General features: G+C 43.8%; 1 protein-coding gene across 3 annotated transcripts; it reads right to left on the bottom strand.

Annotated features, from left to right (window-relative positions):
- Window positions 1-602: 602 nt before the first annotated feature.
- Window positions 603-19,625, bottom strand: abhd13 (abhydrolase domain containing 13). 3 transcript variants are annotated; one of them, XM_077536977.1, is made up of 2 exons: window positions 19,530-19,607; window positions 603-2,832 (listed from the first exon to the last, which is right to left on the bottom strand). In XM_077536977.1, exon 2 carries the CDS (start codon window positions 2,799-2,801, stop codon window positions 1,743-1,745), a length of 1,059 nt encoding a protein of 352 aa, XP_077393103.1. In that variant the 5' UTR covers window positions 2,802-2,832; window positions 19,530-19,607; the 3' UTR covers window positions 603-1,742. The 3 variants fall into 3 exon arrangements, 2 of the variants coding, with proteins under 2 accessions (XP_077393103.1, XP_077393102.1); XM_077536976.1 differs by lacking the exon at window positions 19,530-19,607 and adding an exon at window positions 4,236-4,452; XR_013287287.1 differs by lacking the exon at window positions 603-2,832 and adding an exon at window positions 19,099-19,447 and having other exon boundaries at window positions 19,530-19,625.
- Between the last annotated feature and the right edge of the window lie 1,058 nt (window positions 19,626-20,683).

Below are 20,683 nucleotides of genomic sequence, written 5' to 3'. Positions count from 1 at the left end.
TCATTATACCATTAAAAGCTATTACTCTAATAATGAAATGACACTAAATAGGTTGTGTGAGGGAGGCAGTCCATGTCTAAGTTAAAAAAAAAAAAAAAAAAAAAAAAAAATAAGTTTCAATGATGTCGTATATGTAAAGTATGTGCAACGTAATACTGTAAGTAAAAACACGTTTTGTTTTTAACCAAACATGTTTGGACTGCACTTGCCATGCAGCCATGGTTGTTTTAAAGTGCTCGATAAAGTTGAGTTACATAAATGTAAGATTGCATGAAAATTGTTTCTGAAATTTTTTACATGTAGACTGAGGGCTGAGCAACATGGCCTAAAATTCATAATTTGTAATGGCACCTATATGATATGAACATTAGTGTAAAGAAAGAAAGAAGAAAAAAAAAAACACCTATAATTGAAGTTATTTAAATGTGAAAAGTAAATATTTACTGTTAAGAGGCATAAAGAATCAAATGTATTTTCCTAATAAAATAAATGTCATAAATAATGTCCCTTAGCAAAGCAAAATTGGTGTTAAAAAAAAAAAAATCCAAATAAATGCCATGTGATTTCTTTATTATTGTAATCCTCAAAAAAAAAAAAAAAAAAAAAAAAAAAAAAAAAAAAAGTCAAATATGTGTAATATGAATTGACACGTTTAACGGTTCCGTATGGTGTTCAACAGGGTTCAATACTGGGGCCTCTGCTGTTATCAATACATCAGCTCTCTTAAGAAAACATCGGTGGTTGTTTAAAAGTGCTCGATAAATATAGAGTTGAGTGATGGAGTTAGTGTCTTAGATGCATGATTCTAGTCCAGCACAACTAGCTAGCTCGCAAAACTAACCAAACATTTCCTTATTAAACTGCATGGAGAGGAGGAATAAAAGAACACAACACTTTGAGAATTCAAGGTGAAGAGTCAGATTTGATGAAAAGGCTACTTTCACCTGTTCATTAGTCAAACCTCAACACTACACCCATGTTTTAAATTTGAGGATTTTTTTTTGTTTTTTTTTTTAAATAAATAAGGACTCAGTGTTTGCACATAGGAAACTGGTGGGGTTCAGTAACTCCAACAAGGTTAAGAACCACAGATTCAGATCAAAATGCAAACAACTGATATTATAAATACTTCATATATTAAATAATATGTTTGACCTTGAAAGCACCTTGTCCTGGCTGGTGTATGCAATTCATTTCTGGTTTGAGGGTGTGAGTTGATCTGATTGGTGAGTTTGGTGGAAAGTGTGAGATAGTAAATACAACACAATCTGGGTTAGTTAGGTAGGGCCACTGCAAAAAACAAAACAAAAACAAAAAAATATCAATTTAAAAAAAAGAAAAATCGTTCAGCCCTAGTGTCAGACTTCAAGTCTTGTGGGGCGGACTAAAGAGCTGCCATGTCGTTGCAGCTCTAATCTGTGTCGCTCCGTAATCACGTGACCAGAGATTACGTCATCAGCTCAAATACATTTCGGTCAGCGTCATCTTTCACAAGTGACCTCAATTATTAAGACAGTGATTCCCAACCAGTGTGCCGCTGGAAATGATCCACTTTTTCTTTTTTTTTTCTTTTTAAATGTACATATGCCTTGGCTCAATAAAGGTTGGGAGGCACTGTATTAAGAGTCACAAACGCAAGCATTCATGGCTGAAACACAAGAAGAAAAAAAAAAAAGCAACGTTTCCCTTCCCTGAACAGAATTTCATTGCCAGATGGTGAGCGAACGAGTCAAAAAGTCCCCTCAGATGATGGTGACGCTGGAAGACGTCTGCACGCGCTCCTCGTGGGCGTGGCTCTTGAGCAGGTCGCTAACAAACTGCTCCAAGGCGGCGAAGTAGCCCTGGCACTGCCACGTGTCGTTGTGCGTGCCCTCGGGGAAGATGGCCAGGCGCTTAGTCCGCGACGGCGACATTTCGTACAGTTGCTTCATCATGACGGGCGGGATGAGCTGGTCCGACAGGCCCGAGACGAACAGCGAGGGCATGCGGCACAGCGCCACCTGCCGGTAGGACAGGAACTGGTTCCTGTAGCACCACAGGGGAAGCAGGCGCATGGGCAGGAAGGAGAAGAGCGTCGCCGCCATGTGCGGGATGCTGAGGAAGGTGTTTTCCACCATGACGGCCGCCACGCGGTGCGGGTTGGCCGCCGCCAGGCGGATGACCACGGCGCCGCCCAGCGAGCGGCCGAACAATATCACTTTGGTCTTGTCCAAATCGGGCCGGGTCATCACGTAATCCAGCGTGGCCTCGGCGTCCAGGTAGAGGCCCTCCTCGCAGGGCTCGCCCTCGCTCTTGCCGTAGCCGCGGTAGTCCACCAGCACCACGTTGGCTTTCAGGTTGACCAGCATCAGCAGCGCATTGGGCACCCGGTGGCCGATGTTGCCCGCGTTGCCGTGGAAGTAGAGGACGGTGGGCGGCGCCGAGGACGCGGGGCCGCCCTGACTGGCGCCGGCCGCCGCTCCGGGAGGCGCGTCCCCGCCCGTGTAGCGCAGCAGGATGAGGTTGAGCTTGACGCCGTCTTTGGTGCGGATGTACACGTTCTCGTGCGGGATTCCCGTCGGCACGGGGACGTAGAGGCGCGACGACGACGGCTGGTCGGGGAAGTAGAGGAGCGCGTCTTGGAATTTGTAGAGGATGCCCGCCACGGAGACGAGGATGAGAGCCAGGAGGATGAAACCGCCGTACAGGTGGAAGGTTAGGATCAGAGCCAGCAGGGAGACTCGGCAGGCGCCCCAGGACCAGGACACTAAAGTGAGGGTACAGCGCTCCACTGAGCCCCACAAGCGCCACTGCTTCTCCATGGCAACACAACTTAGTCACAACAACAACGACCTGAAAATACAGAGAACACCGCTCATGAGCAAAAGAGACAAAGGAAACATGTCTGATTGTTCCAGAATCGGCCGCAATTCACCTCATTGCCAATAAACGGCGCTGTGGTGCCATCAACAGATAGATTGCTCTTGTATTTCAGACTTGCACTGCTCTCTCATCATAGAAATAAAATACTTTACGGTCGACTAGAGCAGGATAAAAAGCATGTCAATGTGGAGAGGGTCCCTCTATAATGGAGCATCGATGTTAGCTTGACATCTGCCGTAGTTATGTCATTTAAACGACCATGTTAGATCGACATATTTATAACTCATCCAATTTTCTTTTTTTTTTTTGTTAAGCTCTTATCTATGGTAGCAAATTGTAACAGTGCTGAAACTTAAGTTTGAATTTTGTTTTATTTTTTACACATTTATTTACAATTGTGTACTCTACTGGGCATTTGTAGAATACAAACAAAAACACAAAACAATAATTATGTTGTCCCCCCCCCCCCCCCAAGCCCATGAAAAAGGTACCTCAACATAACACCCAATCAGCTCTAATGAATGAGCATGTCCTCAAATTAGTCCATTAAATTGATTGCTCTTTAATTTACATCAGTTAAGCAAACAAATTACTACTACCTCTTGATTTGTTTTGGCAAATGCTAACAAATAGCTGCAGCGTTTCTACATCTTAAGGCAAGCTCAATTCAAGACCTTTTGATTCCATTTGAAATTATGCCATGTCAAATTCCATAATTATTCATTGATTCGATGTCTTTTAAGACATTTTAAGGATCCGCAGGAAACATTGAGCTGGCAGGATACAAAAAGTAAGTCTAAACATCCCTGTTTTAAACGCCAGATTTTAGTGATAAATGAGACCACGGAAAACATTTTGCCACCATATAACTTGTACAACTCGATTAGAAAACAAATCTTGTATCACGTAATCAAAGAAACATTTTTTGTAAAAGTGCATGTTGTATTAAAAACAAGGGCTACTTAATTCTCTGGAGGCATACTGAGCACTAGGACAGTATTATACATGTTTATCTCCAGAAGATAACGCCCATGGTAAGCGTCGTTGTTAACAACTAGAGGCACACCCATTCCACTTTGTACTTTAAAGTATTTGATGGCAGCACAATACTGTAGTCTAGTGCTAATCCAACTGTCATTTCATTTCACGTTGACCTAACACTCAATTCGATAGATTCAACGTGGATCAAAAGAGCAATTATTGACTAGGTAAAACGAATTCAGTTTCATATTGGAAAACAAACAATTCATTATCGTGGCGACTGATAGCTAGAACCTTCTTTGAGGCTCCATCTAGCATCCCAAATGCTATCAGCGAGCTACCTAGCGTTAACTCGTCGTTGTTAACCAGGCGGCCGGATACTTCTGACTCACCTTCCTCTCATTTTTCTCGCATCAGCCGTGTGTAGTGCAGTCAACTCGGTCGCACGAAAACAACGCGGACGCTGTCATGAAGATCTGTGGCATTTAAGACAACTTCGTTAACTTGAAGTGACCTGCCGTGCCGTAATGGAAAACCGGTAGGACTCGTTTTGCTACACCGCTAGTTAGCATTACCGTTTTGGCTTCCGGGTTGAACATAATCCGGGACTGTAGTTCCGTTTGAACATATATTCCTAGTCAAAATACAGTACAGTACAGTAGTACGATACCATTATCTTAAATTGTGTTGTTAAAAAAAACACACACACACGAAAATGCAAAACTTCTTATTTTCATATTTTTAAAAACATTATAAAGTATGTAGTCGATCGTCTAATCAGGCGTCTTAATGTTACAACACAAACACACCACACGAGGTCGCTCTTCTATCAGTAGTAATTACTTCTCAAAAGTGCTCAAAATACGGCAAAAATTGAATATAGCAATCATATTTTTATGATTATGGTTAAAAACCACACTTTTACAGCGGAAAGCTGCCATCTTTGAGAAAATATTTTGAGAGTAATCTGTTATATAAACACCACGCTTGCCTTACTTGTTGAATGCTACATATTTCACTAAATATCATTTATTATTGTTTTTTCCACAGTCTTTATTTTAATTTGCTGTGATTCGTGTTGCTGACCCTGCTGTGTAGGCTACTGCTGTGGCACTTGAATTTTCTGGGGAGCGATAAATGATTATCTGATCTTATTTTATCTTATCTTATATTATTATTAAGTCAATGATTTTAATTAAGGCCTTTCCTTCTGCTGATGAATCAGAAGATTATATACAATTATTTTCAGTGTGTAAATTCAGGGATTCTCTTATTCCAGGTGGAGACCTTAATTATAAATTTTGTTCCTTCCCCAGTTCGAAACTTACTCAGATATTTAAAATATTGCCATAACACTGGCGTAAATTGTCCATCGGAGTTTGTTGGCAGCCAGTCCAAATTGTTGCCTGCCTCAACACCCAAAGTCAGCTGGAATAGATTCCAGCTCACCTGTCAAGTGTAATGCCAAAACTGATAAGATACATGAATCATCGAGGTCTTTCAGCCCCAAAAAAATTGCATTTCTGCTCGATAATGAATGAAACACTTATTGTGTTTATTTTATTTTCCAATAAAAATTGGCAAGTGATGCGCCTCATTTTGCGGCTGAATTCTAAACTTGGACAGAGTTTACTTCCCTCACAATAAATCGCTCGATCAAAGGAACAAGTGCAGACATCAAGTTGACTTGGAGGTCACGTTCATACCACTTCCTGTTTATGGTGAGTCCATTCCATGAAAATAATAGGACAGGTGAGAAAGCTAAATATGTTAACCAAGTTACAAATCACTGTTTATAATGCGATGAATCTATTTGTTGTGGTTGGATACATATACTGTAAATATATTATAGATTTTTACGCTTTCTTTCCCCCTGCTGTTTTTTAACATCACGCTCACACGCCATCATTTGACCTTGGGGGGGAGGCAGACAGATGATGAGCAAGCTAGCACAGCTGTTGGCCATTTAGCTCTGTCCTTGAGGTTTCACTGATTTGATTCCGGGTCGTCACAGCCAACATAAAAGGAAAACAAATGCCCAACAACAACAATAACTAGACTAAGTGCAATTTCTGGAGAAATTGCGTGGGAATGTTGAAAGCTGAATGCTGAGATTTGAATGAAAGTGGAATGCTTCTGAAGTAAATTGAGAGATAAATTATGAAATTTGACCAACTTTACCAACTGTGCCAACGGGCAGTATCAAACACCTGGTAATGATGATAAGTTATATGTATGGAAGTGGGCGTGGAAAGTGAACACTTGAGAAATAGTTCAATGTCTATCCCATTGAAAATGAATGGGGAAAAAGGTTGATATTACAAGTTAAATTAAATTATATACCACAATAAAAGGTTAAGTATTGAAAAATGTATGAGAGCCAAAACGCAGCCACTCAAAATTCAAACCATGAAGGGTTTAATGCATGCTAATTACAGCTGAAGAGAGGGCTCTGATAGAATCTGACAGCATTGAACCTAAAGCTGCAGCGTCGCGGCAAGGGGAAGTAGGTCACATGATCATCATTTGCATCATGATGTCACAGTCGGCTGAAGTCGGCGCAAGCACCGGAAGCTTCAGTGTTAGCTTTTTAACCGAGATACAGATCCAGAAAAAAAAAAAAAGATGCTGTGTAGTTTTCTTCTAAGTGATTATATTTTCCAGTACCTACCAACATACATACCTACTAGGGGTGTTAAAAAAAAATCGATTTGGCAATATATCGCGATATTACATCGCACAATTCTTGAATTGATTCAATAGGTGGACAAATCGATTTTTAAATATCCATTTTTGATGGAAAAATATTCAACAAAAGGTCTTACTTACGGTTAGGGTTCACACCTTAATCATAGAAAAATGTTAAATTAATTCATGGAACATTAAGCCTTAATATTTTATTTAAAAGCTGTTCAAATATGAAACAGATGACAACCTGTTAAATACAGTGACTCACAGTTATGACTGAAGTTTCAGATAAATAAATAAAACATGTTCATACAAATCTTACAGTGTACATGTTCAAGTTTACTGGTTAGTATTTTCTAAATTTGAGCAACAAAATCGCAACAATCGGTTTAAAAATTTGTGTCGGGATTAATCGGTGTCGAATCGAATCGCGAACAAACACAGCCACACTCTCACACATCCAAAACCAGCATGACACTGTAGCTTCAATGACTCCAAACGTAGGTCTCGAAAGCAGTGGAGGGCCGCGGCTCAATAAAAGTGGGCCGAGCGGTGATTCGGTGACCTCGCCGGGAATATCATATCATCCGTCCCAGGGACACGCTTATCATTCACCTCACGCCAACTACTCAGCAGCACCCTGCTAGCAACACTGGAGCGGCATTACGCAAGCGCAAGGCACCCATTGACCAAATTAAAGGCCGCGCTGCACCCAGCAGCAGGCGCGTTGTCACCCTGTAAAATGGGAGCTATTGCTACATATTGATTGCTAGTCAGCATTTTACGACGGAAGCCTTGTATGATGGTGTTGTGATTATTTGTTGTTTTGTTTGCTGCGTTTATGAAAAAGCGTGCTTGAGCTCATTTGACATGATCTGATCCGCATGTAGCTAAATGGCAATGCAGAAAAGTGATAGATTCGGTGTCCATGGTTACGATGTAAATGTGTTATCACCTTGGCGACGAGAGCTTTGAGTCACGGAGGACAGCTTTGACATGATACAGCCGAACCTCACAAGTCGAAGACGAGCAATTGGGGTTGACCACCGAGTTGTGACATGTCGCAAAATGTTTGCAAATCAAGATGTAAACAATTTAAACGCCTTTCGATAAATCAAAATAAAACAAAGTCAAAGTAGTTGACGTTTAAAGACGCCAACGGATTCCAACGTTAAGTCGAAAGATTTTCTGAATTCCTGCACATTGATGCTTTTGTTTGACCTTGGAGGTATAATTTTAAAAAAAAAAAATGTTTAGATTTGATAATTAATGCGGTGTCTCACTTTAGAAGTTCCATTGGAATTCTTTTAACTTGACTTCAAACCAAAGTAACAAGCCGCGAGGATGCAAAAATCCAGACGCATATTACCTGTCACTGCAGAACAATCTGACGGATTGATAATGAAATCAGCACATCCAGCTCAGCTCCTGTGGCTCAGTTTTAGCGTGAGATTGCACGTACAGTATCGTGATGGCTCAGTCGGCTGTAGTAAAAGAGGCGACTCGTGCCTGCACTAAAGGCCCTCTGCGCCGTTTCCCATCAGAAATGACTTGGCTGGAAATTGCTGTACGGTAATTAGGAGGCCTCCTGTAGCGAAGAAGTCAACGTTTATTCAAATCCACAATCACCCTCATTCTCACGTGCACGTCAGCCGGCTGTCAAACCTGTTTCGCATCCAAACATCCCATCGGTCTGAGCTGACGTATGACGACTGGCACGGTTCGTGACCCAAGATTTATTTTTCTTTTTTTTTGCATTTTGAAACAATTTTACTCTTTGTAAATAATAGGGATGTAACGATATCCAAACATCACGATACAATATTATCACGATATTGTGGGGAGGTTGGCGATACATACAAAAAAAGGTCACAATATTGTAAAAAATAAAAATAAAAATAGCTCCTAGTTAAAAACAACAACAACAACAACAAAGCAATATTGTGCTTTTGTACATTACAGCAATGCAAAAAAAAAAACTATCTAACCAATCACAGCTCACCTGTTTTCTAGGTTTGGACATGTGACATTCACAAGCTGAGCTGTGATTGGTTACCTGAGTGAGCCCTTGTGATGTCATTTTCAGTCGACTGCAAGTTGCAAAATGTCTTTTTAAAGGTACTAATTGTACGTGAAAAATAATGAAGCTATCAAATTAATTATAGAAAAAATCTTAACTTTTTATTGCCATAATGGGCTAAATAAGTGAAGTGTCGCTTTAAGAATTCTGATGTCGGTGTGAAATCCGTTGTGGCTTAATCATGTCATGAAGTCGAGGAAGTCCCTATCAAGCAAAAATAAGTATGTCATCTAAACGTGACACCCCACAGTGTGTTGTTAATTGTCAAGTGCATAAAATGGGGCATCAAAATGGTGAGAAATCAAGATGTCAAATACTTACAATTAAAGTACTACATTGTTCAGTCTTTTCACGTTTTCAGCAATTATCTTGAATTTGGTGAAACTTATGAACCCTTAACATTGTGGTATTAATCTTTCAAATATCTCAGAATATAAACAGTGTAAACAATGTAAATAACCTTTTTTTTTTTTTTTTTTTTTTTTTAACCCTCCACCTCCTCTTGTGATGGCACAGATAGATAGATGGATAATTAGCGCGTTTGGCTAATGTGCCAAAAATAAAGATGAAAAGACAAAAGTTTCCTTTTGCGTCTCTTGCGCAAGCTCCTCGGTGGGAATGTTAATGTGCCAGAGCTGCTAAATCAAGCGCTCTTCAAGTTAGATCCAAATGTCTGTTTTCTTTTTAGCTGAGAAAGGAAAAACTTTATTTATTTTTTTGCCAACATTTTATCACAGGCTTCTTATAAGTGTCATAGTTTTGACCAAATGGCTTTCACTTTCGACCGTTAACGCCAACTATAAATTATGTAATTCGGCTTATGTGTGATGATGCCAATAGAAAATCGTCTCGTGTAGTATTTGTGTGTGGAATTACGTATTGCACATAAACTTCCATTGATTGCAACTCAACATGAATGTGATTTCATAGTCATCACAGCGAAGGCCTTGCTTATGGGACAGGGACACGAACATGAAAGCGAGTCAGCGCGCCACACAATATATATATTAAAAAAAAAGAAAAGAAAAGTGCAACACAAGGACACGGCAGAAAACTGGTGTCGATTGTGGTTATATTGTTGGAGCAGAGTGGAGACCTTTGTGAAGATGGGCTAACTGTTGGAATTTCAGCAAGGTCAACGTGATTCTGCGCCAATACAGCAAATGCAGACAATTTAAAGGAAAAAGTTACGTTGTGCCGTGAAGGTCAGCGAGAATATTATTTCTGCGAGCAGAACCAACAGTGGGAGATTTGTCCAGATTTGCTGTTTCAGCTTTTTTTTTTTTTTTTAAAGGGCATCTTTCAAGGTATTTGCATTTGTTTAAATTCAAACTTAAAAGTTGCTCCCAGGTGGCTCAATAACATGTCTAAAATACCCCATAGATAAAAATTAAAAAAAATTATATATAGACATATTTTTCTTTTACAAGTGCTGTTCAAGTGCAGACATGAAAAGATGCAAGTTGAATTCCTTCGACTGCACTTGTGCATCAAAGCAATGAAACTTTACCTACTGAAATGAATGGAAAAATGCCACTAATAATAATAAAAAATGGAATGTGTTATTTTAATAATACCAAATAATAAGAAGAAGAAGAATACTAAAATAGCACGTTATCATGTTGCAACTGAACATAAAAAACAACATAATTTAATCGAATGTAAAAATGAATGTGGATCATGATTGTGGTGCCTTTTTGAGTTCACAACGTGGCCACTGGGGGGCAGCATAATACAGTCATACACACACACAAACCAAAAGTTTTAATGACTCAGTAATCTGCAGTAATATTCGTATTTTCTCACAGAGGATAAAGAATATATGCTTGCAAGTAGTTGCCACAACATTCATGTTGAAATATCTGCCAAGTAAAGCGTCATAACACTGCTTTTAGATGCTATTTGTTCGCCAGTCTATGGCATTTCCCATGAAGTGTTAGCGCTACGCTAGTTGCAGCCAACATTAAAAGTCACATTTTCAGAATACATTCCTTGACACTTGACCTCAAACTTCACCCTGGCGTGACCCCAGACATGACAGTTATTGTACATGAATAAAGAAGAAGCAATATTACAATCGTAACCACAAATTGTTCTTATTCTCCTGAAATCACAACTTTTTTTCATTGTAATAATGAATAATTATTGAATCATTGAATAATTTTGTTTGATAGTATTGGAATATTTAAATTATTTTAGGGGTGTGAATCGCCTAGTACCTGACAATTCGATTCGTATCACGATTCACAGGTCACGATTCGATTCGATACGATTAATCCCAATACGAATATATAAGTTGATTTTTTTAAATTCAAATTTAGAAAATACTAATCAGTAAACTTGTAGAGTGTAAGATTTGTATGAAAATGTATTATTCATTTATCTGAAACTTCAGTCTTATAGAGGTTGTAATTTGTTTCATGTTTGAACAGCATTGAAATAAAATATTAAGGCTTAATGTTCCATTCATATAACATTATTACATACTTAAGGTGTGAACCCTAAGACGTTTTGGTGAATAGTTTTCTGACAAGGCGAGGTCAAGTAGGACTCAGACGCAGGCGTAAGGTAGGCCACCAAGGCAGCAGGTTTATTTCCGGCCAACAGAGGTCTCCTCTCAAACTGAGAGGAGAACAGGGAGGGGAAAAAGTGGAGAACAAAAAGCGCTCCACTAGGGAGGAAAAAACAGGCAAAAGGTACTGGGGACAACAGAAAGCGCTCCGCTAGGGAGGAAAAAGGGCACAAGGCAAAAGGGGTAACTGAAGGCGCTCCAAAAGGGAGGAAAAGGCACAAAAACAAGGCAACAACGCTAGGCAACATGAACAAGGACATAAGGACTGTGGGACGCTTCCATGCACTGACGGTGACACTTCGGCACAGAGGGGAGAATGCAGCTGGCTTTTATTGTGTGGGTTGATTGGTGGCAGGTGGTGATAATCATGGGCGGGGACCGGTAATGAGTGAGCGGCAGGAAGGGCAAGTGACCTGGGGTGAGAGGAGAGTTAGGGTTTTCAAAGTAAAACAGGAAACATGGACAACAAAACAAAAGCATGGGCCGTCACGCTGGTGGCGGCGTGACAGTACCCCCCCCTCAATGGCCGGCTCTTGACGGCCCAGGAATGTCAGGGTGTTCAGCGTAAAAATCATCAATTAGCGAGGGATCAACGATGAACCGGGAGGGGACCCATTGTCTTTCCTCCGGGCCGTACCCCTCCCAGTCGACCAGGTATTGTCGCCCGCGGCCCCGATTACGAACATCTAACAGTTTCCTGACCTTGTAAACGGGGCCGCCTTCAATCATCTCCGGGGGGGGTGGGTCGGGTTCGGAGGGCACTAGTGGGCTTTCGTGGACGGGTTTGACCTGGCTGACATGGAACGTTGGATGAATTCTGAGGGATCTTGGTAGGCGAAGTCGAACGGCGGCAGGACCTATGGACTTGGTTACTGGAAAAGGCCCCACAAATCGTGGGGCCAGCTTTGGACATGGTACCTTGAGCCTGAGGTGTTTGGCTGATAGCCAAACTCGCTGGCCTGGGCGGTATTCTGGTGCCGGTCTCCTCTTCCGGTCGGCGGCCCTCTTCACCCGGTCTCCCTGGCGTTGAAGCGCCGTCCGGGCCGCCGACCAGACCTTGTGGCACCGACGGATCATGGCCTTGACCGAGGGGACCGTTGCCTCCTCTTCTAGTTCGGCGAAGAATGGCGGATCGTAGCCGTGGACGCATTTAAACGGGGTAAGACCTGTGGCAGATGTGGGCAAAGAGTTGTGAGCAAGCTCGACCCATACCAGGTACTTGCTCCAGGTGGTCGGGTTCTGGGAGACAAGGCATCGCAGTCCGGTTTCAAGTTGCTGATTCAATCGTTCTGCCTGTCCATTGGCCTCAGGGTGGTATCCAGACGTCAGGTTGGCTTTGGCACCTAGAGCTTTACAAAATTGTGACCAGAATCGGGAGACGAACTGTGGTCCACGGTCTGAGACGATGTGCAATGGAAAGCCGTAGAACCGGAAAATGTGGTGGATCATGATATCTGCTGTGGTCTTGGCGGACGGGAGCTTGGTTAGTGGAATGAAGCGAACCATTTTCGAGAATCTGTCAACAACTGTGAGGATCGTGGTTTTACCGTGAGATGGGGGCAGTCCGGTTACAAAGTCTACTGAGATTTCTGCCCATGGTCTGGATGGGATTGGTAGTGGCTGGAGTAGACCCATCCGGGACTGAGTGGACGTCTTGTTGCGGGCACAAGTCGGACAGGCGGCGATGTACTCTTTTATGGTGGTCTCCATTGCCGGCCACCAGAATCTCCTGGCAACAGCATACATGGTCCTGCGGACTCCAGGATGACAAAACAGCTGTGATGTATGAGCCCAGTGTATCACCTGAGACCTTAGTTCCTCAGGCACGAAGAGTCGACGTGGCGGGCAAGACGTGGGGGGAGTGACGTTGCGCAGTGCCTCCTTGACATCGTCCTCAATTTGCCATCTCATGGCTCCAACTATGCAGTCCCGGGGCAGGATGGTCTCAGGCTCGGCTTTCAATGGCTCGAATTCGTGGACTCTTGACAACGCATCCGCCTTGACGTTTTTGCTGCCTGGTCTGTAAGTCAGAGAAAATACGAAGCGGTTGAAAAACAAGGACCATCTGGCTTGTCGAGGGTTGAGTCTTTTGGCCTGGCGTAAGTATTCCAGATTTCGGTGATCGGTCCAGATCACAAAAGGGAGTTCGGCGCCTTCCAACCAGTGTCTCCATTCTTCAAGAGCCACTTTTACGGCGAGAAGCTCCCGATCTCCGACCGAATAATTGCGTTCAGCTTTGGATAATTTTCGTGAGAGGAAGGCGCACGGATGTGTCTTGCCATCCTCTTGACAACGCTGAGACAGAACTGCCCCAATTCCAATGCTGGAGGCGTCTACCTCCACCACGAACTGGCGTTTGGGGTCAGGGACCCTGAGGATTGGGGCATTGGTGAATCGTGCTTTTAAGTCTCTGAATGCCTTTTCGGCTTCCGGGTTCCACATGAACCGGACTTGTGGGGAGGTCAAGGCGTGTAGGGGCGCGGCAATGGTGCTGAAGTTTCTTATGAAACGACGGTAGAAGTTGGCGAATCCGAGGAACTGTTGAACCTTTTTCCGAGAGTCCGGCGTGGGCCACTCTCGTACGGCGCTGACCTTGTCCGAGTCCATCTCCACCTTCCCGGGTGAAACAACAAATCCCAGGAAGGAGATGGTGTTGACGTGGAACAGGCTCTTCTCAGCTTTCACGTACAGATGATGATCCAGTAGGCGTTGCAGGACTCGGTTTACGTGGTCTCGGTGGCTCATTAGGTCAGGAGAGTAAATCAGGATGTCGTCCAAGTAAACATACACAAAGTGATCTATGAAGTCCTTGAGTACTTCATTTATCATGGCCTGGAAGACGGCTGGAGCATTCGTGAGGCCAAATGGCATGACCAGGTACTCATAATGTCCTCGTGGAGTGTTGAAGCCTGTCTTCCATTCATCTCCCTCGCGGATCCGAATGAGGTGATAGGCGTTCCGGAGATCGAGCTTGGTGAAAATCTTAGCCTGTTGCAGCTGGTCGAACACCGAGGACATCAAGGGCAAGGGGTACCGGTTCTTAACAGTGATGTCATTCAGGGGACTGTAGTCAATGCATGGGCGTAGGGATCCATCCTTTTTACTCACGAAGAAAAAACCTGCGCCTGCAGGTGAGGAAGACGGTCGGATGAGGCCGGCTTTCAAGGAGTCGTCAATATAATTGTTCATGGCTTGGCGTTCTGGTCCTGAAACCGAGTACAGTCTCCCCTTGGGAATGGTCGAACCGGGAATCAAATCGATCGGGCAGTCATACGGTCGGTGTGGAGGAAGAGTCATGGCCTTGGTTTTGCTGAAGACCTCCCGCAGGTGGTGGTAGCAGGAGGGAACAGTGTGCAGGCTTGGGTACTCTTCTTGAGCCGGTGGGACGAGAGTCACCTGGTGAACCTGGGCTGTGGAGTTTCGGGGTGAGGGTGGTTCCAACCCGTGTGAGATACAGTCCGTTCCCCACTCCAGAACGACTCCAGTGTTCCAGTCGATTCTGGGATTATGTACACGCAACCAAGGATGGCCCAGAACCAACGTGGAGGACGATGCGTGAAAAACATGGAAGCGGAGAGTCTCCAAGTGAGATCCGATTCGGACTTCCAGAGGTTCAGTGATGTGGGTGATTTTGAAGAGCTCTTTGCCATTCAGCGCTCTAGCCAGGATGGTCGAGGAAAGGGGTTCGGTGGAGGCTCGTATTTGCCTTACGAGCTCCCAGTTCATGAGACTTTCGTCGGATCCGGAGTCGATAAGGGCTGACAGATCTGTGGTGACATTGTGGTGGGCTATCTGAATTTGCGTGAGTCTGTGGTTCTTGGCGGGTCGGGGTGACGGGGAACTCACCGGAGAGTTGCCCTTCGTGGTGCAGGATCCCACCAAGTGTCCAAGACCACCACAATAGTAGCAACGGCCCTCTCGGCGTCGGCGCTGTCTTTCCTCTTGCGAAAGCCGAGCCCTTCCCAGTTGCATGGGTTCGTCGCTGGCGAGGTCCACCTCTCCTGGTTCCGGTCGGGAAGAAAAGATGGGTTGCAGCCTTCTGGCCTCCGGTTGCCGTGACCAGGGGGTGGGTTCCTCCCTCCTTCGAGGTCCGCCGATCTTAGCCAGCTCCTGGCGACGATGATCGGTGCGGATGGCGAGGGAGATTAAAGCGTCCAAGTCCGTGGGGAGTTCTACAGGGATCAGAAGTTCTTGAATGGCAGGTGAGAGTCCTTTTAAGAAATGATCGTGAAGTGCTATGGCGTTCCAGCCACTGTTCGTTGCCAATGTTCGGAAGCGGACAGCGTAATCGCTGACAGGTTCTTTGCCTTGTTGAAGCCGGCTCAATGCTCGTGCCTTCTCTCGGTCGTTGTTCTCTGGGTCAAAGACTTGGCGCAAAGCGACTTGAAAGTCCTGTACACTTTGACAGACCGAGGAACCCCTGGCCCATTCCGCGGTCGCCCAGGTTTTGGCCCGTCCCGTCAGGTGAGACACCATGAAGGCCACTCGGGACCGGGCTGTGGGAAATGCCTGTGGTAAATGTTCAAAATGAATGTCGCATTCCGTGAGGAAAGTCTGACAGCGCCCGGGTTCACCGGAGTATCGTTCTGGGGAGGCCAGTCTTAATCCTACCCCGGTGAATGGCGTGGTCGGGACGGAGAACTCAGGATGAGGAAGTTGTCTGGTGGAAGCTGGCACTCGACGCCGTGAGAGGCTTACCAGCTCGTGGACCTGGCTGGTCAATTCCTCAATCCGGGACCGCATGGTCTGTTGGATCTGGTCCTGATTGTTGAGCCGGGCCTCCTGGCTCTGCAGTGCGGCCTCGACCATGCCTGCTGGGTCCATGCTGGCCGAAGTGTACTGACAAGGCGAGGTCAAGTAGGACTCAGACGCAGGCGTAAGGTAGGCCACCAAGGCAGCAGGTTTATTTCCGGCCAACAGAGGTCTCCTCTCAAACTGAGAGGAGAACAGGGAGGGGAAAAAGTGGAGAACAAAAAGCGCTCCACTAGGGAGGAAAAAACAGGCAAAAGGTACTGGGGACAACAGAAAGCGCTCCGCTAGGGAGGAAAAAGGGCACAAGGCAAAAGGGGTAACTGAAGGCGCTCCAAAAGGGAGGAAAAGGCACAAAAACAAGGCAACAACGCTAGGCAACATGACCAAGGACATAAGGACTGTGGGACGCTTCCATGCACTGACGGTGACACTTCGGCACAGAGGGGAGAATGCAGCTGGCTTTTATTGTGTGGGTTGATTGGTGGCAGGTGGTGATAATCATGGGCGGGGACCGGTAATGAGTGAGCGGCAGGAAGGGCAAGTGACCTGGGGTGAGAGGAGAGTTAGGGTTTTCAAAGTAAAACAGGAAACATGGACAACAAAACAAAAGCATGGGCCGTCACGCTGGTGGCGGCGTGACAGTTTTCCATCAAAAATGGATATTTAAAAATCGATTCGAGAATCGTGCGATGTAATATCGCGATATATTGCGAATCGAATTTTTTTAACACCCCTAATTATTATTAGTTATTATTATAAAAAAAAAACTAACAATTTAAAACAATTATTTAACAAGAAAAGTTCAGCCAAATAATAAATAAATAAATAAATAAAGAAAGAAAGAAAGAAAGAAAGAAAACAAGTTTTAAAATGAACCAAATGATGATTTTAAAATATTTCACCATGATGATGTAACAAGATGAAGGTGGAATTAAAGTATCTATGGTGCAAATCCTGATTGATGAACGAGTTGATGAAGACGCTTTTGTCGATTTGAATATCCAACCTCAATCCTTTCTCTGCTTTAACAAAACGAAACAGATATCGAGCAAGGAACCGGGAAAAAGCCCGCGCATATTTCCGGATGGACGTCCGATAGTTGCGCCGTTTGAGTCCCGTGACCTTGTGGTTCGTCGGCGTGCCAGCAATTGCTCAGGGATCCCTCGTGATTTACACGCTCGCTCGGCTTCCAACCCGCGAACGGGAATACATCACCGCCGTCCGCTCTTCCTCTGCGAGCTCGGCTCTTGGTCGCCGTCCCTTCCCGACCCTTTGTCAGACCGTCACCGTCGCACACGCTCGCGCTCGCGCTCGGAGCCACCTCTTCGCCTTCTCAGCCCTCGGGGCCCGCACATAAGCGCTTAATGAAAAGGTACTTTACACAGGCGGCCGTTCACTGGGGAGATATCGCTTGAAATGTCACTGTTAATGGCGGGAATTAGCGGAGAGCAGCAGGTAGCGTATCAGCCCGTGGACGTGCGCATGCTGATGCCGGCGTACGATACCTGGCGAAGCCACTTATTGATTTATTTGTCCCACGTTTGCACGTTGCACTTTGTTATTAAGGGTGTATTCAGACCAGAAAATTCCTTTAGTCCGCTTGTTTGGTCCGGACCAAGAGCAGATTTTCTTTTTTTTTTTTAGTTTGGTGCGGTTCATATTCACACTGTTTTTTGTTTTGTTTTGGTTCATATTCACACTGTGCTTTTTGCAAGCCGACTATATTGCGTAATCACAAGGGCTGGGAATCTTTCACTGTCTCACGATTCGATTCGATTCAGAATCGATTTTTGATTCTCGATTCAAGCGATTTTCGATTCAAAATGATTTGATTGACAAATGATTTCTGTTTCAGTTTACAGATATGCACAACATTGTCATGATCGACTCCAGTTTGCTTTGCAAGACAAAATGACAAATAGAGACATTAAGGTGTCTTTTTTATTTTTTTTTTTTTAAACATTTATTAATTTTGTATTGTAAGTGCCTTTTTCCACAAAAACAGCATGTGGGCTACAACTGCCTTTTCCCCTTCTTCTTCATTTCTAATTTACATAAAATCGATTTTGGATATTAATATCGATTCGATTCGATTAATACATGAGAATCTCGATTCTTTTATGAATCGATTTTTTGGCACACCCCTACAAACTAGGGCTAATTTTATTCGCGATATAAATCTCTATCCTCAAGTTTTGATAGAGGTGGTTTGATTTTTTATTTTTTTCCATCTGGTGCACATTTAATAACTCCTGGAAGTTCAATCGACACCCTTGAGGTGCTCCTCCAGTCACTAATTGAGTATGCAAGATGTTTCGTTGTGTTTGTGAGCCGATGCCGGTGTGGCGCTGTGTTGTGCTGAGCCCGGACTGCGCCTCATCGACAGTATCTGATCACATAGAACAGCTGACCTCAGATGACTTTGCAGACACGCTCTGCGGTCGAACGCTCGTGTGCACGCCTCCCCCCCATCAACACCCCACACCCTTCTGTGCCCTCAGTCTGCATGCTGCACATCTGCTGTGTGTTTCCCTTCAACATATACAATCGAGCACACAAGTCTCATCAATTAGCCACTGTACGTGGGTTGTTAAAACCCTGTCAAGCCTGAACCATGAAATATATATGAGAGAAAATTATGATTCTTTGTAATTAGTGTATTTATTGGTCCCTTTGAAAAAAAAACAAATGAAAATCAATTTCCACACATATGACTTTTGATTTGATCCATATTTGATACATCCGGTCACAATGCTTTACATTTGTGCATTTACAACTGTATAAGTAAAGGTGTCTCTCCTTTTTCAATTGTGGCAATCTTGCAAGGCTGCTGGAAAAGCCATCAGCTGGGTGATACTGCCCTCTACAAGGATTATCCGTGCAATGCATGTGTCCGATCATATACGTTAGGGTTTTAAGGGGGGGGGGGAAAAATCCGATACTTATGAAATAGGGGGCTCCAAATGTCTTGTATTTAATATATATTTGGCATTACATGGGTTACTTAACCTGATGTGAAATTGTGTTAAGTGGGGTACATACATATATATATATATATATATATATATATATATATATATATATATATATATATATATATATATATATATATATATATATCTTCTCTCTCTTGAGCTACTTTTTCCTCCCTGCTTCTCCTTGCATCAGCTGTGTGAGGTGCAGTTAATAACTGCCATGGACAGAGTAAAGTCCAGCTCAAAAGGTCAAATGTGGTCAATTCTGTGCTGTCCCTGTCGAAAAAATAAAAATAAATAAACTGCTTAAAAGGATAAAAGTCCTCCACCTTGGCATCGCATCGTTCCATCAACACGGGTAAGTAACATGATATGACTCCATTTTCTGAGGTGAACTTCTGATTTGCTAAATGGCACTTGATGGCTGATACTGTAAATTTAGACATGATGCCGTTTTGTTCACAAATCGGAGACACAAGAGTTCTTTGCGCTGATGTTTACTGTGGGCCTTGCTTTTGCCACAGACACACCGTAGAACTGGTGAAACAAATGTACAATGAAACAAACTTAGCTTTACAAAACATAGAAAACTTAAAATACAAATAAGAAATATACATACCACTTTGTCCTGCTAGTGAACAAACGGGCACTTGTGCAACTGAATTAGCTTCACTTAAGCTCTGCAACTGTCGCGACGTCGAGCTGCTGTGGCCGCATCGGACGACTGTCTTGCTATGCTAACGAAAACAGGAAGTGACCTAATCGTGCTCGAACAACTTTACAAATTTACCATTTTAATTTACTTGTAAACTAATTATTAATGAGTATATAGTCCTACTAAGCATACGAAAATAATAGGAAAATAAAAACAATGCACCTAAGCAAAATAAGTTTGCGCACCATAGTAAGCTTCTATTACAATTACTGAAACACCAGCTCCTCCTACTGGCGAAACACAAAACCGTAATTGCTTCTACCGTTACAGACATGAACATGAGAAAAAGTAGTCAACAAAGAATCACATTTAAAGTAGTTAATGCTGTAGCCTACAGTAAGCAGTATTGTTTGTCAAGTTGACTGCAAAGCAAGTGTAGTAGGTTGAAGACAATGCTACACACAGACTGCTGGATTAACCTTGTGAGCGCTGTTGATAATAAGCGCCTGCTGGAAGGTTCCAAAACTCAGCGGCGCACGGATCCAGACTGGAAAAAGCGACTGGTGACTGGCGAGAGTGGCGAGAGCGCGTTGGCCTTCCTCCAGCCTCATCCCGGGCACAATCTGGAGAGTCGTTGATTCGAACGAGCGCGCCACGCCGTAAGCGGGAGAAAAAGACTGGATCTCGACTTATTGGATACGCTTCAAGATGTGACTTCATTCTCAGCCCTTCAAAGGCTTTCAATATATTTATGTATGCCTTTTGACTTCCCCGCTGGATGCAGGTGCACTTTTCACCAGGAGGTGTTTTCTCTCTGTCAGCACAGATTAGCGGGAGGTAAATGCATTTCCAGCTGCCATGCCGGCTAATCTTGCTGCTTTGCATTAATAAATAGTTCATGCGGGTTCAACTCCTCGCTTGTCTTGCATAAGCTCACACGCCACAGAAATTATAATGAATGCTAGCAGATATGTATGGTTTAAGAATTTATTGTAGATGGGCGTTAAGGTGCACCGGGAAGGGAAAGACACTCCTTTTGGCTGTGTTTCAGGTCTCCCTGCAGGAGTTTGGCGCGTCCTGGAGTTCTTGTCAATACGACCGTCTGCTGTTTACACTCG

The sequence above is a fragment of the Festucalex cinctus genome, chromosome 11 (genome assembly GCF_051991245.1).
Source record: "Festucalex cinctus isolate MCC-2025b chromosome 11, RoL_Fcin_1.0, whole genome shotgun sequence".
Classification (NCBI taxonomy): domain Eukaryota; kingdom Metazoa; phylum Chordata; class Actinopteri; order Syngnathiformes; family Syngnathidae; genus Festucalex; species Festucalex cinctus.
Note: the sequence above shows the minus strand (reverse complement) of the source record. Positions and strands in the feature narration are given on the sequence as shown.